Source organism: Corythoichthys intestinalis, chromosome 12, assembly GCF_030265065.1.
Source record: "Corythoichthys intestinalis isolate RoL2023-P3 chromosome 12, ASM3026506v1, whole genome shotgun sequence".
NCBI classification, from domain to species: domain Eukaryota; kingdom Metazoa; phylum Chordata; class Actinopteri; order Syngnathiformes; family Syngnathidae; genus Corythoichthys; species Corythoichthys intestinalis.
This window is the reverse complement of record NC_080406.1, coordinates 43,354,993-43,382,289: the sequence shown is the minus strand read 5'-3', so window position 1 is coordinate 43,382,289 and position 27,297 is coordinate 43,354,993. Positions and strand designations below refer to the sequence as shown.

Genomic DNA, 27,297 nt, shown 5'->3' with positions numbered 1-27,297 from the left:
TTAACCAGAGGCTTCAGGGAAAAAAAACATGTATTTTCCCACAAAAAAAACTTGTAAAGCCTGGTGGCAAAGAAGCCCACAGGCGGCCTACCATATTTTGGGAAAAAAAAAAAAATAAATAAATAAAAATGTTAATTTGATAGGAATTTTGGACTTGCAGTGGAATGAAAAAGTATCAGAACCTTTTGGAATTTCTCAAATTTCCGCATAAAATCACCATCAAATGTGATATGATCTTTGTCAAAATCACACAGATGAAAACACAGTCTCTGTTTTATCTAAAACCACCGAAACATTTATAGGTTTTCATATTTTATTGAGGATAGCATGCAAACACTGACAGAAGTGGGAAAAATAAGGAATGAACTCTCTGCCTAAGGAGACTTAAAGAGGAATCAAAACCAATGTTTACCAAACATTTGAAGTCAGGCATGTGCCCAATCACTGATGAGCGGTTTAAAGCTGCCCTGCCCACTATAAAACACACACCTGGTAAGAAATGTTTTGATGAGAAGTATTGTCTGAAGTGCATAATGGCTCGGTCAAAAGAGGCCGAAGACCTGCGATCAAGAATTGTTGATTTGTATAAAGATGGGAAAGGATACAAAACCATCTCTAAAAGTCTGGATATTCATCAATCAGCAGTCAGAGAAGTTGTCTACAAATGGAGAGACTTTGGCACTGTTGCTTCTGTTCCAAGGAGTGGTCGTCCACCAAAGATGACGCCAAGAGATCAGTGCAGAATATTCAGAGTAGTAAAAAAGAACCCTAGGGCGTCTGCTAAAGACTTACAGAAATCACTGGCACAGTCCAATATCTCTCTGGACACATCAACTACTAGTATATGTAAAACTATGGCCAAGAATGGCGATCATGGGAGGACTCCATGGAGGAAGCCACTGCTGTCATTACAAAAAACATTGCTGCTCGTTTAATGTTTGTAAAAAGGCACTTGGACACTCCACAGAAGTTTTGGCAAAATATTTTTTGGACTGATGAAATCAAAGTTGAATTGTTTGGGAGTAACACACAATGTCATGTGTGGAGGAAAAATGGAACAGCTCACCAACATCAACACCTCATCCCCAACGTGAAGCATGGTGGAGGGAGCATCATGATTTGGGGCTGTTTTGCTGCCTCAGGGCCTGGACAACTTGCAATCATTAATGGAATTCAAAAGTTTTGCAGGAAAAACCAGAGGCCGTCTGTCAGACAGTTGAAGCTAAAAAGAGGATGGATGCTGCAACAAGACAATGATCCAAAACACAGAAGTAAATCAACTTCAGAATGGTTTCAGAAGAACTAAATATACGTTCTGGAGTGGCCAAAAGTGACCTAAAGACAGCGATTCATGCCCGACGTCCCACCAATCTGACTGAGCTACAGCAGTTTTGCGGAGAAGAATTGGCCAAGATTAGTCCTGATCGATGTGCCAGACTGATCTGCAGGTACAGGAAGTATCTGATTGAAGTTATTGCTTCCAAAGGGGGGGGGGGGCACAAAATATTAAATTTAAAGGTTCACTTATATATTTTTCCACCTTCTGTCAATGTTTGCATACTATCCTCATAAAAATATGAAAACCAATATATATTTGGGTGGTTATAGTTAAAGCCCTCACTGTTTTTTCATCTGTGTGATTTTGAGAAAGATCAGCTCACATTTGATCATATTGGTTAACAATACTTAAACATAGATTCCTATAAGAAGTAACAGTCTTGAAATACAATTTTAACAAATAAATAAGCCTGGGTAACCACCAGGCTTATAAAGCACTGGACCTGTTCAATGTATACATTGGATAAAAAGAAACCCATGTTGCTTAGTGTCTGAAAACTGCGATTGCTCATAACCAAAATGCATGTGTATCTGAAAACTGCGATTGCTCATAAACAAAATGTATGTGTAAATCTCTACTAGTACCTAGTCTGACATCAGAAAAGCCTCTTCTTGCAAATACCATAAGATAATGAATGAATGTGGAAGTATGCACCAGCCTAGTCAGCTCAAGCCAAGCGGATGCTACTTACAATACGTCACTTAAAATGTGTAAGACTTGATTAATCGTGTACATCTCTACTCATACCTACTTCAGATGTGTACATGTATTTTGTTGATTATCGATCACGGAATCATTAAAATGTGCTTTGTCAGTGAATCAGTTTTACCCGGGAGGTCCAAAGTTTCCTAATTTTCGTATCCTTCAGGAATGCATGCAGGCTTATCAATTCTTTCGGAGTCTTACAACACCCAGCTGCTATGCATCAGTGCTGCGTATTTGCCTGAATGTTTCTAAATCATTGGGGAAAAAGATTGTTTAATAGAAAAAAAACTATAAAAAACGAATAAATACAGTACACTGTACAGTGTTTTATATATTTATTTATGTACTAATGTTAAGATATATGATATGATATGATATGATATGATATGATATGATATGATATGATATGATATGATATGATATGATATGATATGATATGATATGATATGATATGATATGATATGATAATGGATTGGGCGTCGAGCGCCTTTAATGTCAGCCATAGAGATTAATTGAGACACAATTATGGTGGAAGATTTTGGTAATACCTTCTTGGTTCCTTATGGTTTTTTTTTTGTTTTTGTTTTTTTAAACATTGACACCTTTTTAAAATGATATCTTGATTCTTGGCATAAGCCAAGAGTTAACACACTCCTAGTACAAACCATTGTTTTCTTTAATAGACACGTTTCCGAGGTACTTCCGCTTTACTTCTGCATTTCTGCTCGCGACTTCTGTTTTACACTTTCTCTAACCTAAAAAAAGACCGTAGAGGTGGAATGGCATTACTCATTAAAATCCATAAAAAAAAGACCATTTGGAAATGCCGCATCCAACTGCCATCATCACAACATATGAGGACAGCATGAAAAAATGGCTAAGAGTCGCGATGCAGAAATCACAGACATCAAGGAGTGGTTGAGATTTAGTTTTAAATATATGTACCCTTTTAAACGTTTTTTTTTTTTGGGATCAATAATTTATCATCACAAATAACGGGGAAAATGCGACAGTAACAAAAAAAAATACAATTAAGCGATAGTTATGAGGTAGATATCCGTGACTTATTTACAGACACCATTTTTTTCATTGTGACGTAATTTGTTTAAAAGTTTAAAATATGCGAGTGAATAAATTTTTTAAGTGTTTTTTTTTTTTTAAATATTACACATCAATTAATGATTCTAAGCTAAAAATGATAGATATTTCGAATAATAAGTATAATTACTCACCTTCTTTTTCTGAGTGGGTTGAAACAAAAGCGGTTGCGCGATGTCCGTAAACGGAGTTTTCAGGGTAAAACGGACAAATTAAAAATAGTTTGGGGGCTTCATGCACCATGAATCTTCTATGGCAGCATATAGAAATATTGTTCTATAAAACACAACAGTTCTTTTGCCTTAAAATACAGCAGTTTATTTTAAAGAGGAGTGCATGAGCAGAAACTGCTTTTTCAGTTGTCTATGTTTTCCGCCCTATATTGTTACCAGGATGCCAGGAGTGGGTGGTCATTAGTCTTACCAAAAAAAAATAAAATAAAATAAATAAATAAATAAATAAATAAAAAGCTACAATGCTCAAGTAGGTCGAAATCCAGCGTAGGGCTACTGCACCTTAAAACATGTTTTGTTTTCTCCTTGAGATAACGGTTGTTGTGATTTGGTTTAAACAAATAAAAGTTGATTTTATTTTATTTGACTTAGAACACATCCATAACTGAACTGTATGGACATGCAGTTGACAATGTTTTTTTTTTTAGGTAACCTATTGTGGTTCCTCAGTGTTATTATTATTATTATAGTTATTCTTTGTTCCTCAGCCCCTTTGAGCTCAATTTGACCCCCTTAGAATGCTTCAAAATGCTCCAAAATCGGCAGGCAGGTCAAGACAGGTGCAATCTTTGATACCATGTGAAGACAAATTCCAAATACACTATGTAGCGCCCCCTAGCAGTCATTCTTTGTCCCACCGACGCTTTGAGCCCTACTTTGACCCCCTCAGAGTGCTTCAAAACTCACCAAACTCAACAGTCAGGTGAACACTGGTGAAAACTTTTATCAAATGTCAAAAAAAATAAATAAAAAATCAAAATATGCGTAAATGTGTATAGCGCCCCCTAGGAACAAAACCAACATTCATTCATTCATTTTCCTTTTTATTTTTTTTATTAAAAAAATTTTTTTTTAAAGGTGAAAGAGGAGGTAACAACGCAAAAGTTAAAAGTTAGAACTCATCAGTACTATATGAATGGGATACCAAACGCGGTGCCCACACTGCCGTTAGTACTACATCCAGTTTTCAATTGGGTGGGCAGAGCGTGTCCGTGGGTGGGCACCGCCCACCCCTGCCCCCCCTGGCAATGCCCCTGTTTGCAGTGTTTAAACCCAATTAGGCTCGAGCGTATGACGTGGCACTCGCGAGGTTTCCGCAGCTATCACCATTATGGAAGCGGTAAACATAAACAGTGAGGCATTTCAACACAGGTCGCTCTTTAAAAATGGTTGGAAATTATTGTGCGGTAAAGAATTGCAACAACCGATCGAATAGACAGGAGAATGTACAGCTCGACGGAACACCATTGAGTTTCTTCCGGATCCCTACATGGAGAAAAGGCGAGGGAAAGGTCATATCTGAACTTACCAAACGTCGAAGAATGGCATGGGTGGCCTCGATCAGAAGGAAGGGCATAACGTTTGATTCTCCAGTTACACACAGAGTTTGCTCTATGCACTTCCACTCCGGTAAGTTAATTTCGTTTGTTTACGCAAATTTCGGTAACTTTATGCCCTAAGTCGGCCTGTTGTTAGCTATAGCTACAGCTAAACAACTAGCATGCATACATGTGCATTGTCTTCATAAGACATAATTTCTGTCGTTGCTAAATGAAAAAGCTGTAATATTTTGACGTGAGAGAGTGGCAAAGAATTTGTACACAGGCGACATTTTCTGCAACAAAACATTTGTACATCCGTGGTCACAGACTAATGTAAACACACATTGCCTACCTTTGCTAGAAAGATGGTCATAATGTGCAGATCCTGCACCCATCCGCAGCAAAACTGTTCGTAGCTTTGTAGCGATTTGTAGTTTCGGAATTGCTGATGAGTGTAGTAACTTACACCAAACACTAAATACAGCATGATGTCAGTTTCGCGTAGTGGTGGAAGCTTGTCGACATCTTTATTCCATTTGTGTTCGGCTTGCTCGTAAGGGTCAACATTGTTCACATCCTTAAAATTGCTCACATATCTGTCCTTCGCCGTGGTAACAAGTTTGTCTCTGTATCGAACTGGCAAGTTTTCCTTACTTTTTTCCATCTTTGGCACTCGTAGTTGAATTGTATTTGCCGTTAAATTTAAATGTCCCGTGATGCAGACGTGCTTCCGAAATGGCTGCGTTGTCGCAAATCTCGCATGATCCCGTGCTGCTGTGACGTAAACGCTCGAGCCTAATTTATTAAAATATACATATTAGGTTAGGATTTTTTGTTTGTTTGTTTTTCCTTTTTTTTTAATTTGGGGGGAAAAAGGGAAAAACATGTCTCTCTTCCAATGCTGTTAAATTTTAATAAATACATTAAACACACAAATAAATGTAAAAACGTTATAATCTATTTCTGACTGAAAAATGCAATTATAGGAGGTTTCTCGGTGAACTTTTGTTTGTGAATAACAAAAACTTAGCATAAAGAATTATAATATCGGCCACCTCTCTTAGCCCCACCCACGCTTTGCAATGACGTCATACGCCGGGGCAGTCTCCAGTGTTTGCATTTTGCGAACGTCTAGTTTAGTGCGCATCTCGGGACTCCCTCGTTGCGGCGGTGCACCCAAAACACTCGACGACTTGCATCCGACTCTTACAACCTCGGACTCACAGGGAACACCTTTAAACATGGGTGAGTGCACTTTTATTTATCACCAAAACGCTAGGAACAGCGGGCTGGTTTGATTCTGCAAACTTTTCCGCGGGTTTAACAGTCGGTTCAAAGTTCTGCTTAAGTGTCAAAAAAGAAGTAGCACTGTGTTGTAGAATATACATCGCGTCCACTGTGGGATTTGAGTCGAAGAAAGCGATTAGAGAGATTAAGTGCTGCAGGGTTGAGCTGCATGTGTGCTCACTCACTGATTTCTCTTGCACTCTTGCTCACTTGTTAACTCACTGGCAGTGAATGTTCATGTTTCAGTGCCACTGACGTCGATAGACGTCCAATCCATTTTGATTGGGTCCCAGTTAAAATGGATTGGACGCGAACCACCGTCATTGGCAGCCAATTAGTTCATACAAGTGAGCCATAGATTGGCCTTGTCCCAGAATATAAAAATTGCTGTGACATGTCAACGGAATGCATTTAATATTTATGATTAAGTCATTGGGGAAAAAAAGTTAAATGAAAATATTGAATAGTGAGAAAATATCCTGTAGTTGCAAAAACACCCAATGGAAAGAATCATATTTAGCCCAAGGCTCAACAGTTTTGCAGATTTTAGTGGAAATTATTTGAGGAGTTGCTGTTGTGTAACCCTGCTAAAAAAACAAAAAAAACAAATATTTACCTCAAAATCTTCTACAATGAAATTCCGTTGTTTGATTTCCACGCAACCATTCCCATGGAAATGATTGGAAATCAGTTCCACAGACCATCTGTTACCGTTATAAATCAAGAGTTCTGTACAGATCAAACAAAAAACAATGTCAAGCACAAAATTTAAACTTTTTAGTTTGTAGTTGGAAAGCAGAAAGGCTCAGCGGGTGCAAACAAAAGAGACATTTTGTGCTGCTTTTAGGGTGATCATTCCCCCATCCATTCGCAGCCAATCGCAGTCAACTTCTCATACCCTTTAAATATGGCACACTAGGTATGCACTGATGCTGTAGCTAATCCTTGATTTTAACAAATATAGGAACTGATGATCTGAATGTATAAATGAGCGCTGTGTAAAACTCGTCAGGTGTGTGCAGTTTTCAAGGTAGCCCACAAACTTTCCTGGCTCAAGATTGCGAAGAGCACAAAATGGCTGCGAGAATGCAATCCCGTGACCCCCCCCATGCTTATGAGCTGTTTGTGAGAATATGTATCGGTGCTCATTAATTCGCTGGGAGGCTCCCACAGAGGCGTCTTTGTGCTCCTAATTTGGAGGCGCTCCTTTGTGCGGCGCCTCCGTTCACCAACACCCAAGTTCACTGAATGGCCCCGGAGTCTCACAGCAACACGGCCTTTGAACGGAATCCCCACGCACCCCTCTCCTCCTCCTCTTTCTTCGTCTTCTTCCTCACAGCATCTTTTTGTGGTTTCCTTCAAACGATTCATGTAGGGCTGGCTTTCTCGGAGTTGAAACATGAAAACGTTGTTCCCAGCTTTCATCCAACTCAGTTTTCACCCGCTGGCCTTTGGGGCATTTCCTTGTGTGGTCACATGTTCCCACCATTTGGTTACACATGTACGCTGGCTTCCTCAAAAACATGCAAGTTGGGTTCATAGTGAGTAGGACTGATTGTTGGTTGTCTAATGTGCCTCATAATTGATTGGTGACCTGTTCAGGTTCTATTAGTGATTTTCTGTTCATTAAAATACAATGATATTAAAGCTGAGTAAGTTAACAAGTCAATTTCGAGTCAAGTCATAATTGCAATGGTGGTCCAATCATACAGGCTTGCCTCCGATGTAGCTTATGAGCATTTTTTAAAGATCAGGACAAAACTTGGCAGTAGTACTACGATTTCCTTTTTAATTTTTCTTTGCTAAATGAATCTGAATATTTTGTATGATTACTACTGTAAGAAAAACATGCTTGCCCAATGAAAGTAGGGATGTGACTATATATCAAATAGGTGATATATTGCTGTACTTTGTAGCCCAAAAGGTTATCGATATGGTCCAACCAAGAATGGATATATATATAGGGTAAGGATGTAACGGTACATGTATTTGTATTGAACCGTTTCGGTACGTGGTCCACGTTTTAGAACGGAGGCGTACCGAACGAGTTTCTGATGTAATGTAAAGTGCTCTCAAATTTAGCGTGTAGCGGGGGGTAATTAATTTTTTGAATTAATCACGTTTAATTTTTTGAATTAATCACGTTAAAATATTTGACGCATTTACCACAAGCGCGGAATGCCCGCTCATGCATCCCATAATCCCACTGTTACGTCCCACGGACGGGTCGCTAAGGGCGTAACATAAAACGAGCCGTGCACACAAGTTGCAAGTGGACACAAATTTATTCACACAAGTCGAACTCGCAATGAACAAAATATACAAAATGCGGAAGAAGCTGACTTGAGCGTAAGCCCAGGTGAAAACAACAAACAAAATGCAACTACACTTAAACCTCACCCGCTAAGTAAACCCTGATCGTAAAAAGGAAATAAGACAGCCACTACCCTGGCTTCTACACTAAACAAAACGGGTTGAACGAAAACGCCAGTTTACCTCTACTGCTGCGGTGCTCTTATTTACATTGGTGAACAAAAACGATCCAATAACGAATGAACACAAAAGACCTCACCAAAAAAGCGGAAGTGTAACAAAATAGCGATCAAATGCACAGGTGAATGAATGGCGAGCAAACAGCTGCCGAGGAGAGGAGGTACGCGGCATGTATGCTGTCAAATGCGAAGTTGTGAACTCTCAGAGTGTTGACTGTAAAATGACGAGCGGTCAGATGGCTTTTGTTAACGCTGCCTTTATTTGGTTAACAAGACTCAGGCACAATACAACACACACGCGGGGATGCGAGCTCAACCTACCTTGTATCGGCTTAGCTGCCGTAAAGCAAGTGTCGTTATTGCCGCAAATGTAAACAAAGCGCTGCACGATGGAGACATGACAGACAGCGGCTAGTTTTTGAAGTTGGCACCCTTCCTCGGGTGGCCTATCAGCGGCGGCGACGTCGTCTGCCCGTCCGGCGTCAATCAGAGTAAGTCACGTTGGGAGGGGAGGCAGCCAGCTGCCGGACGCGACGATCAGCTGACTGACAGTCTCAAAAAAGATAACAATTAAACGGCCAGGGCCGTCGCACTACTCAGAACTAAGTGCAGTGAGCAGCCTGTGTAACGGTTAAATGTAAACATGGAAGAAAATTAGGTTGGCCCTCTGGGTGGGGAATTCAAATTAAAAAAGAATATAGATAGAACAACTCTCAGAAAATGTAAATAATTTGGTTTGCCTCAGCGACTTGCTAGAGGATGAGTAGCGAAGAGGGCCACATTTATGTGTACACTACACACACTTTTCACACATTATAAATAATACTGTTTTTGTTACTTTTGTAAGGCTCTGTTGTATGTTTGTTTTTGCAGAGAAAAAGAAAATGTCTTCAACAGAAAGAATGTTAATGTTAATGCCATCTTGTGGATTTATTGTTGTAATCAACAAATACAGTACTTATGTACAGTATGTTGAATGTATATATCCGTTTTGTGTCTTATCTTTCCATTCCAAAAATAATTTACAAAAAAATATGGCATATTTTAGAGATGGTTTGAATTGCGATTAATTACGATTAATTATTTTTTAAGCTGTGATTAACTCAATTAAAAATTTTAATCCTTTGACAGCCCTAATAACCCTTACTTTTCGAGCCTGTGGTCATAAAGTTAATATGAGAAACTTGAAACTGTTCAGTGTTGCAACTGTTGAATCTTCAATTTTGCACATCAGATATTTTTTTTAAAGAAAAAGTATTAGCCAAAGTTATTTATTTTATTTTGTTTTTCAAAATATCTACATATCAAAATATTGTATTTTCTATTTTTGAGCAGAATTCTAGCTTTGCATAGGCTAATGCTCCTATTGTTGAAAGCACAAAAGTGTGTAATAAACAACTAGCACATTTATATTTTGCATTTTGTTTTCTTACTGTACCGAAAATGAACCGAACCGTGACCTCAAAACCGAGGTATGTACCGAACCGAGATTTTTGCATACCATTACACCCCTAATATACGGTAATGTAGTTTTAAAGAGGTGTCACTGTGTTTTTTTTTGGGAGGGGGGGGGGTTGCTACCAAAATGTTCCATTAGAATAGTCTCTACATAAGCTCACTGGCTGCCAATAACGGCCTTCGACATCCAACCAATTTTGACTGAAATGGACGTCTATGGCGGGCAATGGCACTGAAACAAGAGCATTCATAGCCAGTCTTTTGTGGCATTTACTGGTCACTTCCTGTTGATTTTGTGTCCCTTCCTTTTCAGTAACCCAAAGCCAGTTGGATGTAACCCGTAAATGCACCAAAAGGAAAAGGAAGTGACCAAAAATGAACAGGAAATGACGTGAAATGCCTCAAAATGAACTCACTGCCCGGCACCGGCAAAAACTGAGGGCCACATACGTCCAATCCGTTTGAAGTGGGAGGGATCGCAGCGAATAAACGTTCATTCACTGCCATCCCTGCCACTTCAAACGAATTGGACGTCTACTAGTGATAAATCTATTCCAATTCACAGCAGAATGATGACAGTAGCTTATTTTACTGTTTACTAGTTGTTTCCTAGAATGATTTCCTGACCCATGAATCGATAACTGTTGTGCCGCTATATCGTGAGCAAATCATATCGTATCATGAAATACCCAGAGGTTTCCACCCCAAGTGTAAAGTCTGCAAAAAGACTTTTCCATTCGGGACAATGGGGGGTCAAAGCCATCGAGTTGCACATGAGAGGAGAAAAACACCAGTTACAGTAAAATGAAATTAGTTTTTTTTCTTCATCAGAAGTTGCGACATGTTTTAGTGTTAAATTATATTTGTAAAGTCTTCAAAATGTCTTAAAAAGCATTGAATTGGACTTTTAAAAGAGTGCAAGAACCATGTGTTAATTATGCAAGAATCACGTACAGTAAGGAAAACAAATAAATGAATACCCAATTCTCCCAATTAGAAATGATGGGCGAGTTAAACATTTTCATGGTAGGTGCTTGTCCACTATGAGAGACAATCTAAAAAAAATCCTGAACTCACAGTGTATGATTTTCAAATAATTTATTTGTATTAGACCACAGCAAATACATATATGTACACCTGAGAAAATCAATGGTCATATTTGGTACAGTAGCCTTTGATTACAATTACATAGGTCAAATGTTTCCTGTAACTTTTCACCAGGTTTGCACAGATAGCAGCAGGGATTTTGCACCTCTGCTCCGCACAGATCTTCTTTAGTAGGGGTGTGACAAAATATCGAAATGGTGATACATAGTGATACTTTGTATCCCAAAAGGTTATCCATATGCTCCTGCCAAGAATCGAGTTATCGTTTTAAAAAGGTGTCAATGTTTAAAAAAAAAAAAAAAAAAGGGACCAACAAGTTGCTACCAAAATCTTCCACCATAATAGTGTCTCAGGTAACTAAGGCTGCCATTTACGGTGCTCGACGCCCAATCCATTTAGACTGGGAATGTTCGTTCATGCGAAATAGGGCTGCAGCTATCGATTATTTTAGTAGTCGATTAATTGATGAACTATTTAGTTCAAATATTCGAGTAATCGGATAAGGAACATATTTTTTTTACCTGAGCTGAGCCTCACACGGTATATACTGTATATACATATACTGTATATATATATATATATATATATATATAAGAGGATCTATGTACAACAAAACAAGAATTGGCTCACTTAAATAGCAAAACTCCGCTGGCTTAAATGCTATAAAATGCTAACGCTTTTTTACAATGCTCTTAACAAATGGCTCAGACACACATTCCCACAAAAGAATGGCTAAATATACCTTTAAACTAAATTACGAATGCATTAAAAAAAACATTGGCTCAAACAAAAACTTAGCTTATGTTGGTCTTAACAGGGAGCAGATAGATTCAGCCATGTGAAATGAGGTAGACTAGAGGGCATTTTCAAAACAAACCATTACAACACCGCTTTAATTAAATGAATATTCGAAGCAGCAAAATTTCATTTGAATCTTTTTTTCTAATCGAATACTCGAGTTAATCGATTAATTGTTGCAGCACTAATTCGAAACCAGAGCATTCGCAGTCATTCTGTCCGATTTTTGGGGAAGTAACTGAAAATCAACAGGTAAATGACCTTAAATGGCCCAAAATGACCTCATTGCCTGGCACTGGCTGGCAATGACGGCCATAGATGTTTAATCCATTTGAGGTGGGAGGGTTGGCAGCGTTCATTCGCTGCCACCCTCCCAGTTCAAATGGATTGGACGTCTACAAGTGATAAACTCATTCCAATTCGCAGCAGAGGCTTGTTTTTCTGTTTATTAGTTGTTTGTAGAATATCCCAGAAGGATTTCCTGGCCAATGTATCGATAATCGATGTATCGCCATATTGTCAGATCATCATTATCGTGAGCTTTGAATCGCAAATTGTATTGTATCGTATCGTGAGGTAACAAGAGGTTCCCACTCCTATTCTCTAGATCAATCAGGTTTTTGGGTTGTCACTGAGAAAGACGGAGTTTGAGCTTCCTCTAAAGATTTTCTATTGGGTTTGGGTCTGGAGACTGGCTAGGCCCCTCCAGAACCTTGATATGCATTTTATGAAGCCACTCCTTGGTAATTCTGGCTCTCTGCTTCAAGCCATTGTCATGTTGGAAGACCCAGTCACGACCCATTTTCAATGCTCTACCCGAGGGAAGGAGATTATTCCCCAAAATCTCACAATACATGACCCTGGTCATCCTCTCCTTTATACAGTGCTGTCGTTCAGTCCTATATGCAAAAAAAAAAAAAAACACCCCCAAAGCATGATTCTACCACACCCATGATTCACAGCAGGGATGGTGTTCTTGGGATGGTACTCATTATTCTTCTTCCTTCAAACACTATGAGTGAAATTAAGACCAAAATTTCCATTTTGATCTCATATGACTACATGACTTTCTCCCATGACTCCCCTGGATCATCTTAATGGTCAATGGCAAACTTAAAATGGGCTAGGACTTGTGCTGGTTTAAGCGTGGGAATCTTCCGTTCCATGCATGATTTTTAACCATGACGTCCTTGTAAATTACCAACAGTAACCTTAGAAATGGTGGTCCCAGCTCCTTTCCCTTTCAGGCCATTGATTCCTCATCATTCTTAGGATCGCTGAGACCCTATGAGGTAGATCTTGCATGGATCCCCAGTCCGAGCGAGATTGACAGTCATGTTTGGCTTCCTCCATTTTCTAATAATTGCCTTATAACACCAAGCTGCTTTGCAATAGCCCCGTAACCCTTTTCTAGCCTTGTAGAGGTCTACAATTCTGTCTCTGATGTCTTTTGACAGCTCTTTAGTCTTGACCATGATAGTAATGGGAGTCTTCTGATTGTATGGGGTGGACAGGTGTTTATATGTAGCTAACCGCGTCAAACAGGTCAAAAAGTCAGACTTAAAAAGTCTACCTCCACTGCACTTATTCGTTGGACTTTTTAAAGGCGACTAACAGTTTCAAATACTTATTTGCAGAAGTATAATACAAATAAATAGTTAAAAAATCATACACTGTGATTTCTGGATTTTTTTTCTTTAGATTGTCTCCCACAGTGGACAAGCACTTAACATGAAAATTTCAAACCTGCCCATAATTTCTAAGTGGGAGAACTTGCAAAATCGCAGGGTGTTCAAATACTTATTTTCCTTACTGTAATTATGAATGAAAAAGTACATCTGAAATACACTTGTGCTGTATACTACGCTTCAATTGGAATTTCGTCATAGTACGATTAATCGTGAGAAGCTCACGCTATCACACTATTTTATGCGCACAAAATATTTTGCTTGCACTTTTTAAAGTCATCTTTTCTTAAAGTTCTTGATGGATACCTGTATAATGATTGATAAAAGGACAAATATCTCTTGAGACGTCCAGCCGTTTAATCCATTTGGACTGGGAGGACTAACAGCGACCATTTGCTGCCAGCCACTCCCATTCCGAATTGATTGGACGTTTATCACCATCAATGGCATTGAATGAGTTAACTCTTTCCTGCATCCACTATAGATGCAGTTTTATCATTAAATTTATTTCGTAAAGATTTCATTCCACGTGTGACATTTAAGACCCAACTAATCAAACCCAGAGCTCTGTTTGTATTTTGAGCCAAACTCCAGTTATGAAGTTTACACTTTTCGGAAACAGGTTGTCGGCACGCTTTAGGTGAAGGTTGTCCACATCAGTCCAGATTTTGGGACAGGGAAATAAATACGAATTGAGTGCATTTCGACTGACGTTCTGTAATGCCTGGGTGAAGAAATATGTTTTCCAGCTGCTCTTGACAGTGCGGAGGCGTGAACGTGGTGTCAGATGTAATACAGTGCGAGCTATGAGATGAAACACGCACACAACTTAGGCTTTGTTATGATTTTGTCTTCGAAGATGAGTCTACTGTCTCTGATTTCCACATTCCTGTGCAATTTTGCGTGGAGGTCTGGAAAGTGTCACATCAGCATGCACACATTGGTGTGCGGCATGCTGCCTGACCCAGTATCCTGAGTCGGAGCATCAACAACACGTCAAATAATGTCAGGAGTCACTTTGTCTTCCTCAATATTTCCCTGAAATGTAGCAGAACACGAGCAAAGAAGAAAATTACAGCTGCCATTGGGCGCCATTTTGGCAGCCAAAAGATGCCTCAAATGTGTGACTCCACTGTGTGTCTCCATCAATCAACTGGGAAAAAGCATTACGTCTTCAATTTGTTGTCATTAATTGCATAAATGATGCTCAGTAATGAGGCGATCGGCGTCACGCTCGCGTTATTTCTGGGATCGTTTCCATTTGGGAACTAAGATACAGTTGACCGCGTTCAGTCCTCATACAGAGGCAAAGTGTCTTTTTTTTGACTGATTCTTTTAAATGAAACCTTAATAACATTAAAAAAGATCAGTTTTGTGTTTAAATTTATTAAACATTTGCTGATAGACTTCCATTCCGTTTGAATTGGGAGAGGCTGGCAGCGGATGATTACTGCCAGGCCTCCCAGATCAAATGGATTGGACATCAATCGCTGACAGTGGTAGCAGTGGGTAAAAACAACTGTTGATGTTTTTAGGTAGTCGTTTAACTTGAAAATTAGCATACCTCAACTGTTTTTAACAAAGAAGCCATTTAGACATACTTTAACTCGTCATAGGACAGGTGGCTATTTTTTTTAAACAATTATTATCAAAATAATTATATTATATTTACAATATTTTGTAAATATTGAAATCTAGAAGTAAATCAAATTGAAATATACACAAAATTAGCAAAATTAAAATGAATAAAAACAAAGTATCTAAAGGAATTTTAAATTTATCTGTTTGTAATGTTGGTATGTTTTTATATTATAACAATAATTCTTGTTTGTATTGTGTGAAATACTGCATATAAATAAATACATCTCTGAATACAAAAAAAAATCAAGATAAAAACAGAATAATATTAAAATAAAGAAAAACGTTTTCTGGACAAATTAAAGACAAAAGGTGTGAAGGGTTAACCTGAAAATTAAAATTCATCAAAACAGATTAGTGCCAAGTAGGCATGTGCCAGTGTGAGATTTGACGGTATGATAACCTTAAGCCAAAATATCATGGTTTCACAGTTTCACGGTACTGCAATTACAGAAAAAGAAAAAAACAAAAAACAAAAAAAACTTTTTTTCCCCCATTGAACATGATTTTTATTTTTCATAACATATTAGCAAATTGGAACAAAAGTATAATGTTAAGTTAAAATAAAATAAGTAACAAAAAATAACTCAAATATTCTAATTAAAATTAAAATGAATGCAGTCCTTTAGGTGAGCCTAAACCCACAGCCACAGCCCAACATTATCACCATCAGAACAAAAATAATTGAATTATTTCCAATAAAAAGCACGTGTGTATGACTCATATCATGTTCACATTATACAGTACACACACTCGCAACACAGACAGAGAGAAACAAAAACACATGTTTTACCACTGCTAGACACACTAAGCACGCTGGAGTTACAGTGGGGCAAATAAGTATTTAGTCAACCACCAATTGTGCAAGTTCTCCTACTTGAAAAGATTAGAGAGGCCTGTAATTGTCAACATGGGTAAACCTCAACCACGAGAGACAGAATGTGGAGGAAAAAAAAAACAGAAAATCACATTGTTTGATTTTTATCAAAGTATTTGGTCACCTACAAACAAGCAAGATTTCTGGCTGTCAAAGAGGTCTAACTTCTTCTGACGAGGTCTAACGAGGCTCCACTCATTACCTGAATTAATGGCACCTGTTTTAACTCATTATCAGTATAAAAGACACCTGTCCACAGTCAGTCAGTCACACTCTAAACTCCACTATGGCCAAGACCAAAGAGCTGTCGAAGGACACCAGAGACAAAATTGTAGACCTGCACCAGGCTGGGACTACTGAATTGCATCCGAAGAACACCATACCCACTGTGAAGCATGGGGGTGGAAACATCATGCTTTGGGGCTGTTTTTCTGCAGTGGGACCAAGACGACTGATCTTTGTAAAGGAAATAATGAATGGGGCCATGTATCGAGAGATTTTGAGAGAAAATCTCCTTCCATCAGCCAGGGCATTGAAGATGAGACGTGGCTGGGTCTTTCAGCATGACAATGATCCCAAACACACAGCCAGGGCAACAAAGGAGTGGCTTCGTAAGAAGCATTTCAACGTCCTGGAGTGGCCTAGCCAGTCTCCAGATCTCAACCCCATAGAAAATCTGTGGAGGTAGTTGAAAGTCAGTGTTGCCCAACGACAGCCCAAAACATCTCTGCTCTAGAGGAGATCTGCATGGAGGAATGGGCCAAAATACCAGCAACAGTGTGTGAAAAGCTTGTGAAGAGTTACAGAAAATGTTTGGCCTCTGTTATTGCCAACAAAGGGTACATAACAAAGTATTGAGAGGAACTTTTGGTATTGACCAAATACTTATTTTCCACCATGATTTGCAAATAAATTCTTTAAAAATCAAACAATGTGATTTTCAGTTTTTTTCCCCCCACATTCTGTCTCTCATGGTTGAGGTTTACCCATGTTGACAATTACAGGCCTCGCTTATATTTTCAAGTGGGAGAACTTGCACAATTAGTGGTTGACTAACTACTTATTTGCCCCACTGTAATTCTTGCAGCTGGTGGGAAACGTTAATGACAGTGTTTACTCACTTTTAATTTTGTATGAATGTGAAATCATATTGGAGTTATTGCCTCTTCGGCACCCCCCCTTTGCAAACATGTTTTACATGTCGGTTGGCCCTCCTCCTCTGCGCCGCGGCCGTCTGAAACTTTTCTGTAGCCGAAGTATTCCCATACCAGCGATTTCGTTTTCATTGATGGCTGAAAAAGTTCAGGAGTTTTACCTCCTCCAGCCATCGTGTAGCACAGCTGACTCACTGACACTGTTCAACAACCGATAGGGGAGGGTTTAGCCTTACAGCTGCAAGCGAGGTATTTCTTCCTGCATTTTTGGGAGATTTAAAAATAGCTTATACTGTGGGGACGGTATGTCGGAAAATTTTTGCCTTTTTGAAAACGTGACGTTTTCATACCACGGTATACCTTGAAACATGTAATCGGCACATGCCTACTCCCAAGCACAGTTTGTTAATTTTATCCGCTCTGATGTGTCACAAGACTTGCTGACATTTCTCCCAGTTTTGACTTTTTGTTCTTTCCTGCAGCATCTGTGGCGTGCTGCCTGCATGTTAATGTTCTGGGAAGTTCTGACCTGTTAAAGACAAAGGAAACCCATTGACTATTGTGACTTGAGAAGTGATTGGAATAGAAGGTCCTAACTGGGGATGCCTGTGCTCAAGCATGTTCAATGGCCTTGACCTCGACTTGGAAGCCTGCTCACTGTGTGTGTGAATGGTCATGTTTCAATGCCATTGACAGTGATTGACGCCCAAAGCATTTGAACTGTGAGGGCTGGCAGTGGATGATGACAAATATGAATATAATAATACAGTGTAATGTGAGCCTTGTTGGAGTCACATTGCATCATATGATAGTGAACGCAGTTACAATGACAAGCCATAACGCTATGTCGAATTTGCAATTTGATTGAGTTGCATTCACAATGGGCCAATGAATTTCTCAAATATTTAAACAATTATCTAATGATAATATTTATAATCTTTTACTTTTCTCCTCCTAGACAAGGGACCCACGATGGTCCATTTTTCATTGTAATTTCACCTTATGAAAATGTGAGTGACAATCATTTAGATAATTATTAATACATTTTGAAGCAATGTGTAAATAACGACTTGTCTCCTAACTATTTGTCGGACTATAAGTCGCAGTTTTTTTTTTCATAGTTTGGCTAGGGGTGCGACTTATACTCAGGAGCGACTTATGTGTGAAATTATTAACACATTATGATATCATTTCACATGTTATTTTGGTATTTTGGAGTGACACTGATGGTTTGGTAAACTTGTTAGCATGTTCTTTATGCTATTGTTATCTGAATAACTCTTAATAGCTATGGCCACGTTCGCTTTCTGCCTTTGGCAATGTGTGTTCAATTGTTTTATTTAATTTTTTTATATTGAAATGCATGCTTTTAGTTTGTGGCACTTTCACACCCACGTGGGGGCACACTCACACTTGTTTTCGTGAAGAAGAGCGCTCACACACCAGAAGAAGACTGACACTCTGAGTGAGTGGGCAAGTTAGTGAGAGCGAAACACGGCTGCGAACCTACGTTCATTATTTATGCTTGTAAAATATCTGTACAGAGGCAGCGCCTGTGTGTATCATCTTTTCTGTTGTTGTTGTGTGTTTTCCACCCGCGATCGGACACTTAGAGCCAGTTGTGTGGTTGTTTGAACGATGTGCTAATGCTAGCGAACGCATGCTAACCGTTTGTGTCATTGTTGTATAGCACCTAATTATCATTTATTTACGTTGAAGCGAACCTGTTTGGTATCGAGGACGAAATTGATTCAGCAAATTATACGGACGTCCAGCATTGTCATTTGGGAGTTTAGCTCACTGTATAGCCAGGACCGAGCCGTAGCGTCCTGGTGAGGACTATATTCGCATTTCGTTATACATGCACTGTGCACTGTACACTTATTTAGCATGTTGTTCTCTATTGTTTTTTTATATTAAATTGCCTTTCAAGTTGACATATCTGTTCTATGTGTTGGATTTTACCAAGTAAATTTCCCCCAAAAATGCGACTAATACTCCAGTGTGATTTATATACTGTATGTTTTTTTTTCTCTTCGTTGGGCATTTTATGGCTGGTGCGACTTATACTCCGGTGCGACTTGTAGTCCGAAAAATACGGTACCCACTTTTGATCAGCAAGATTGACACACTCCCACCGCTTTTGTGGGCCAGTGATCTTCCATCACTCGAGACAACAGGTTTTCCCACAAAAAACCTGCAAAGCCTTGTGGCAGAGAAGCCCATTGATGGCCTACCATGTTTTGGGAAGAAAAATAAAAATAAATAATGGAATTATGACTATTATATATTATCATATTTATTAACAATACTTAAAGGTAGATTCCTATTAGAAGGAACAGTCTTGAAATACAGTTTTATTAAATGAAATTACAATGCAATTCAGTGAAATGAAAAAAGCCTGGAACTGTTCAATGTTTACATATGATAAGGAGAAACATATGTTGCTCATGGTGTCTGAAAACTGCAATTGCTCATCACCATGATGTCTGTGTATTGTGTACATCTCTACTAGTACCCAGTTTGACCTCGGAAAGCCTCTTCTTGCAATTACCATAAGATAATGAATGAATGTGGAAGTATGAACCAGCCGAGTCAGCTCAAGCCAAGTGGATGTTACTTACAATACGTCACTTAAAATGTCTAAGACTTGACTAATCGTGTACATCTCTACTTATAGCTACTTCAGATGTGTACATGAACTTTGTTGATTATCGATCCCGGAATCATTAAAATGTGCTTTGTCAGTGAATCAATTTCACCCGAGAGGTCCAAAGTTTCCAGTTTTCTTATCCTTCAGGAATGTATGCAGGCTTATCAATTCTTTCGGGGTGTTACAACACCCAACTGCTATGCATCTGTGTGGCGTATTTGTTTGAATGTTCCTAAATCAGTGAAAAAAAAACTTGTTTAGTAGAAAACAATGGGAAATACTGTGATATTTCCTGCATGTGTCACGATTAATCTGCCATTTAGTCCTGACATCATTTTTACATATAGACCTGTTATGTTAAACCTATTGAATTGTTTTCTTTAAAGAGCAGATGAGCTTATAGATAAGCTTTTCATATTTCTGTGTGATTTTACGAATATGGGCGAGTTTGTCGAAATGGCTGTCTTTTCTAACGTGTAACTGCGGGACGATTTTTTTTTTTTCTTTCAATTTTTTAGCAGGAAGTGCGACGTACAGAAGTCAATGGAAGACATAGCACACTTTATCCATAGCAGCACCAGCGATTGTGATATTTCCAGCGAAAGAAGCCCTTAAGGATTGCTTTTTTGTGACGTTAACAATGGCGAGGGATCCCAGGAAAGATGATCTACAATTACTCCTTACACATTTGAACCTGAGGCCTCAGATGATGATTTACTCAGCACAGCAGACGGTGGTGACGACGCCAACTGGCGGCTCGACACTTCACTAAAGGAAGCCTCTGTCTAGCATCGATATTTCTCCCTGAGCCTTTCTTTTCCCAGTCATTTTGTGATAAATTCATCAGTAATTGCAGAAACAGACGAGTAGTTGCATAGATCTAGTAACAAATGTATCAAATTCACATGAATAGACGACCTTTCAGCTGTCGTATCTACATATGATAGGCCAGCAGCAGCACTAACAAAAAACAGGTCACACTTCAACAAACATGCAGTGGGATTTACCCTCCTATAACAACAAAATTGCATCAAATTTTAGAATTAAAAAAGCCTATGGCGGAAAAAACCTCAGGTGACTTGAAGTTCCGCACCGAGACCCCTAATTTGGACAAATTTCAAAATTGTCCTATATGCATATGTGATACATCATTGGAAAGCTTAAAATCTCAATTTTCTGGTGGAAGAAAAATTTTGAACAGGAGGGAAATTAAAAAAATAAAAAAATAAAAAATAAACAGTAAAACCCTAACTTGAGATGAGAGCACGCGAGAGCATAATTAAAGACGCCATGATTTTAACGAGATATTATCGCGTAATTACCTCTTTTCGATCCAAAAACTCCATGTAGCATGTATCAGAGTGTCAAGACACAGCTGTGAATGGCCACTGCTTGATTTTGGGGGGATTTTATGGGTGAAACATGGTAATATAACAAGGGTCGCGATGCAGAAATCGCAGACATCAAGGAGTAATGGAGATTTTCATTTTCATATATTTACCCTTATAAAGGTTTTTTTTTTCTTTTCATTTTTTCTTTGTTTGGTTCGATTATTTGTCATCTAAAATAACGTGAAAAATGTGACAGCAACGACAAAAATACAACTAAGCGATAGTTATGAGGTAGATATCCGTGAATTTTTTACAGACGCCCATTTTTTCATTGAGACGTAATTTGTTTAAAGGTTTAAAATCTGCAAGTGAATAATTTTTTAAAGTCGTTTTTTTTTAAACTAAATATTAGACATCAATTAATGATTCTAAGCTAAAAAATAACAGACATTTCGAACAATAAATACGATTATTTACCTTCTTTTTATGGCTAGGTTGAAACCAAAACGGTTGCACGACGTCTGTAAACAGGGGTTTCCAGGGTAAAACGGACAACTAGTTCGGAGGCTTATTGCGCTATTAATCTGCTATGGCATCATATAGACATATTTTTCTATCAAACACAATAGTTATTTTGGCTTAAAATACAGCAGTTCATTTTAAAGAGGAGTGCAAGAGCAGAAACTGCTTTTTCAGTCTTGTCTGTGTTTTCCGTCATTTATGGATCTACTTACATCTCTGAAAAACCAAAGTTGTATTCTGCTAGAGTTTCAAAGCTGTCGTCGCTGAAATGTTGAGAACAAAGAAGCGATCGGGGAGCCGAAGAGAAGTTCTTCCGCTTGACCCTAGCAAAAGATCCTTGCAGAAGAAGGTTTTTTGAACTGCGAATAGTCTTCAGCAATTCATCGCTACACATCAAGATAGCATGATGAATCTCGCGAGTAAAACCTAGAAAATCTTTGCAATATATGGCGAAGATAGCGTAGTGCTATACCTAGTGCTGGGAAGGTTCTTCTGTAAATTACGTCATCAGGTAGTGGCCGGCAGCGAGGCGCGTCCCTGCTAAGGTTTTGCTATAGCAGTAACTCCAAAAACTGTCCGGGCAATTCAAAAAAAAAATTTTTTTTGGGGGGTGGGGGTAATATGCAGCGACTGGTGCATTCAATACAATTTAACTGAATAAAATGCTCAAGAATTGAACTTTTCTTCTGCCCTTTAAGGTATCAGCTTCTGTCTTCAAACGCCATTGGTTCCACCTTTAATCCTCAGGCCCAGATCCTGAGCAACCTCTTTGCACCGTTATTTTAGTGTCTAGGCGACCACTCCACTCTCTTTAATACTGCAGCCTAACAGCTGAAAATACATGATTTGGTATGAAGACAGTGCAAATCGTAGACCTGGAAAAAGATATTTTAACTAGCCAATGGGCTGCCGTTGATGGCAATTGACATCCAATCCATTTGAAGTGGGAGGTATGACAGCATTTGCTGCCACACTCCCAGTTCCAAAAAATTGGACGTCTATCGCTGTCAGTGGCAGTGAAACGTGTGAGAGCAGAATTCATTAGGGCTCCTCTACTGTGGGACCTCGTAAGAATTGAGCTGTTGGCCCGGCGCCCGTTCAAGTGTATTCAAGGCGCCACAGATCAGCCTTTGTGCTGGCCGCTTTCTGCGCCGCTGCTAAACAACCGTAAGACAAAAGCATGTTGGGGGCGCACCAATGAGAATGGTTGGGTGCAATGTAGAAAGCCTGACGGCGGATTGGAGCTGGCGTGAATGGAAAATGAATTGCTGTGGTAGTGCTTGAGCTAGACGTTAGAATAGACAATGTCCTCTTCGTGTTAGGTTGTTCTTATTATTCATAATACAGTGCATCACAAAGTGAGTACACTCCTCGCATTTCTGCAGATATTTAAGTATATCTTTTCATTGACAGCACTGACAAAATGACACTTTGACGCAATGAAAGTCTGTGTGCAGCTTACACACAATAATACTGTTGAGTTAAAATTTTCCCCCTCACAATAACTCAAAATATAGCCATTAATATCTAAACCCTTGGCAACAAAAGAGAGTACACCCCTTAGAAACTACGTACGTCCCTAAATATCCAAATTGAGTACTGTTTGTCATTTTCCCTCCACAAAGTCATGTGACTTGTTACAGGGTTGCTGTCAGGATTGCTGCAGAGATTGAAGAGGTGGGGGTCAGCCTGTTAGTGCTCAGACCATACGCCGCACTCTCATCAAATTGGTGTGCATGGCTATCACCCCAGGAGGAAGCCTCTTCTGAAGATGGTAAAAAAGAAAGCCTGCAGTTTGGTGAGGACATGTTAACAACATGGATTACTGGAACCATGCCCTATGGTCTGATGAGACGGTCGGGCTTTTTTGGTGGGAAAATGACTCGATTTGTACTCAATTTGGACATTTAGGGATGTACGTAGTTTCTAAGGGGTGTACTCACTTTTGTTGCCAGGGGTTTAGATATTAATGGCTATATTTTGAGTTATTTTGAGGGGGAAATAAATGAACTCTATTATAGGCTCCAGCACCTCCGCGACCCTCGTGAGGAAAAGCGGCATGAAAAATGAATGAATGGATGAATATTATATAAGCTGCACACAGACTACTTTTCATTGTGTCAAAGTGTCATTTTGTCAGCCTTGTCCCATGAAAAGATATACTTAAATATCTGCAGAAATACGAGGGGTGTACTCACTTTTGTGATACACTGTACTTATTTTTAAAGACATTATGCTAAGTTAATGTACAGCAGTCTGAAAAGTCAAAATAGCTAGTGATAAGTGTTAGTAGAAAATTAAGATATTTTTACATTTCTAGCTTTACACTGGATAGTTTTAGGTTGAAGAACTACTTGTTGCATTTAACATTTCTGCAAGGCCAGTTTAATGTAAATTAAAAAATAAAGTGTGTGGTGAAGAAGCTGTCATAATTGTTGTATAATTTTTCACCAAATAATTAAAAATGGGCTTAGTGGTTAGCACATCTGCCTCACAGTTCTGAGATCAAGGGTTCAATCCCGGGCTTCGGCCTTCCTGTGTGGAGTTTGCATGTTCTCCCCGTGCCAGCGTGGGTTTCCTCCGGGAACTCCGGTTTCCTCCCACATCCCAAAAACATGCATGGTAGGCTGATTGAACACTCTAAATTGTCCGTAGGTATGAGTGTGTGCGTGAATGGTTGTATGTCTCCTTGTGCCCTGTGATTGGCTGGCAACCAGTTCAGGGTGTCCCCTGCCTACTGCCCGTAGTTGGCTGGGATAGGCTCCAGCACCTCCGCGACCCTCATGAGGAAAAGCAGCATGGAAAATGAATGAATGAATAATTAAAAATGTATCATATACCATGCCATATCGATAGTTGTCGATTTTTTTCTCCTCCATATTACACAGCACTAGGCTCATCTATAATAGGTACTCATAAAATGTAATTAAATAATCTTGAGTACCAAGTTGTACAGGATTCGAGTTTTGGTCATTGAGTGTAGGTGGAGCACAGCATCAAATTTTGATGATTCACCACGATGTTGTGCTCCCAAGGCTGCAGAGTTAAAGGCCACTACACACACCTGCTTTATCTCTCTCACTAGTTTCCATGCGAGAGCGCTCATTGTCTGCTTGTAATCCTCGGGAGGAAGCCCACAGGAAGCGTCTCTGCCAAGCTGTCCAAAGTCTGCAAAAGTTGAGCTTTTGTGCAGCGACAGATGCTGGCTGGAAGGCAACAGCAGAGGGGGAGGAGAGTCGACAGCTCCGACAGTTGTGTTTTAAGAGAGCGTATATGAATGATGATGCTCTGGAAGAGCTGTATGTTTGAATATGATACAAAGTTGTGCAAAAAGCTAAAAAAGAAAGAGGATCCCTCTTTTTCAGCTAACAGCAGCTTTGGGGGGAGAGAAATTCTCACATGTGTGACCCTGAAACCACACGCAGACCCAATGAGGGATCTGTTCACGTTATGACTATTACATCAATGTCGCCTATAAGTCATTGGAAGCTTTTGACCCCTGCTGTATGGGAAAAGGCTTCTGCAGCATCTGGAATGTGTAGAACTACTTTTTACGACCGCCCTTAACTTGAAGAAAGTTTGTATGTGATTGTACACTATTGGGGCACCAACTTACTCACTCACTCAATTAATAGATGGAAGAAGCTTTTTAAGACTTTTTAAAGAGTTGCATGCAATGTGGGAAACGTTTGAGGAAGGCTCTTCACTGCTCACGGTGCAAAAAAAAAAAAAAAAAAAAAAGCTCCAGAAAGGCATGTTTGGATCAATTTGATGTGGAAGGAATTCAGCTAGACCTCATCAAATTGGGATGAACCACAGTTGAGACAAACAGGAACACTCAGCGGTGTTGTTGAAAGTTTTCCAAACGAGTGGAAGCTGTAGCAGTTGCAGCATTTCTAATGCTTTATAAGCCTGGTGGGTTACAAAAACAGCTTGTAAAAGCAGTTCTGCGAAAGAATGCAGATTTCAACTGCATTTTAACCGTGTCAGGTGATACGGTTGAAAGCGCAATGGTGGCAACCTAAGGTTGATATGTGAACAACCCTGTCTCAGCTCTGTCATTACACTCAATTGCACTGGATTTTTGTTTGTCAAAAATGCACTGTATATCAAGACACACTCTGGGTGTAGGTATCAAAGGGCAGAGAAGAGCTTTTCGGATGAGCGTTTTACTTGTTTAAATTGGCCTGAATGCATCATTCACTGTCTCAAAACTCACATTACCAAAAATTTTTTGGAACCGACCACATAGTTTTAGAGCTACTGCCATAGCAACACCTTAGCAACGAGAGACGTGCCTCGCTGCCAGCTGCTACCTGATGACGTAATTTCCCCAAGACCTCGCCAGTGCTCCAATACGAATACCACGCTATCCCCGCCATATACAGTAATACCTCTACAAACGAAGTTAATTCGTTCCAGGATCTCGTTTGTAAGTCGAAATGGTCGTATTTTCCCATAAGAATACATTATAATTCCATTAATTCGTTCCACAGCCCGAAAACCTACACTAAATCCTTAATAAAATACTGATGGTACTATTACAAATCGCAATTACACATAGCAAAACAAATACAATATAAATAAAAATCGGAATATAATAATAATAATTCCTGCAATAATGTAATGAATCGGATTTTAATGTGGCGGACGTGTTTTGCGTGCTGTACCTGAATGCACCACGTGACACAGAGTAAGAAAGGTGCAGCTGAGATTTTACTTTTTCTTTTAATGTTTTGTTGTTGCCGTCAACTGGAGCGAACAGTAGGCATGTTGTGTTGCACAAGTTCTGGAATCAATTGCCCGAAAGCGCCGCGGGGACGGGGCCACCCTCACCCCTGGCGTGGCCGCCGATCGGACAGGGACTTCTGCCCCGGTGGCTTTCAGGCTGGCTCTCCAGTGGTTAAAGCCACCTGGCTTCTTCCCTGGCGGCTTTAAGGCTGGCTCCCCACCGCAACAGGCTGCCGAGAGCCGGCCCTCACCTTCATTGCGCCTCGAGGTTTCGTCGCTGGGAGAACCCTGCGGGTATCCGCACCTTTTGCCTTTCACCCCCTGCACTAACCTTCTTGGAACCTGTGTTGATTTCGCTCACAAGAAAATTCGCCGTGCGCCCGTATGCGGCGCTGTCATGTCATTGTATGTCGGGCATGTCATCGAATGTAGAAACAAATGTCGAGTCAAATTTTACATTTTTACAAATTTCATCGGATGTTGAAAATATCGTGTGTCGAAGCGATCGTAAGATGTGTAGCAATGAATTGCTCACACGAAGGCACAATGCTCTATGAAAAAAAAACAAAACAAAAAAAAACTTCTGCAAGGATTTGGACATCTTTTGTGGGAGTCAAGCGGAAGAACTTCTCCCAGGTCCTCGATCGCATCTTGGTTTACAACATTTCAATGATGATGTTGGGGTGCGCTGGTAAGTGGACCCCAAAGCAGACAAAGAGAATTACTGTGCTAGTATGCAACGTTTATTTACTTTCGCACGAGGCTCGGAGCAGCGCACGTGCACGCCGGGTCGTAGCTGACAAAAGTTGACGGCCGGTCAATCAGGCGACGTTACAGCTAAGGATCAGGAACGGGGAATTCTGG

At 39.6% G+C, this 27,297-nt stretch overlaps 1 protein-coding gene across 2 annotated transcripts in view; it reads left to right on the top strand.

Annotated features, from left to right (window-relative positions):
* The first annotated feature begins 5,799 nt into the window (after nucleotides 1-5,799).
* LOC130926911 (neuronal membrane glycoprotein M6-b) overlaps nucleotides 5,800-27,297 on the top strand; it is a 73,031-nt gene continuing 51,533 nt past the window's right edge. For both annotated transcript variants that reach the window (XM_057852231.1, XM_057852233.1), the window contains exon 1: nucleotides 5,800-5,942. In XM_057852231.1, the coding sequence (XP_057708214.1) occupies nucleotides 5,939-5,942 (4 nt within the window). In that variant the 5' untranslated portion in view covers nucleotides 5,800-5,938. The remainder of the gene's footprint in view (nucleotides 5,943-27,297) is intronic.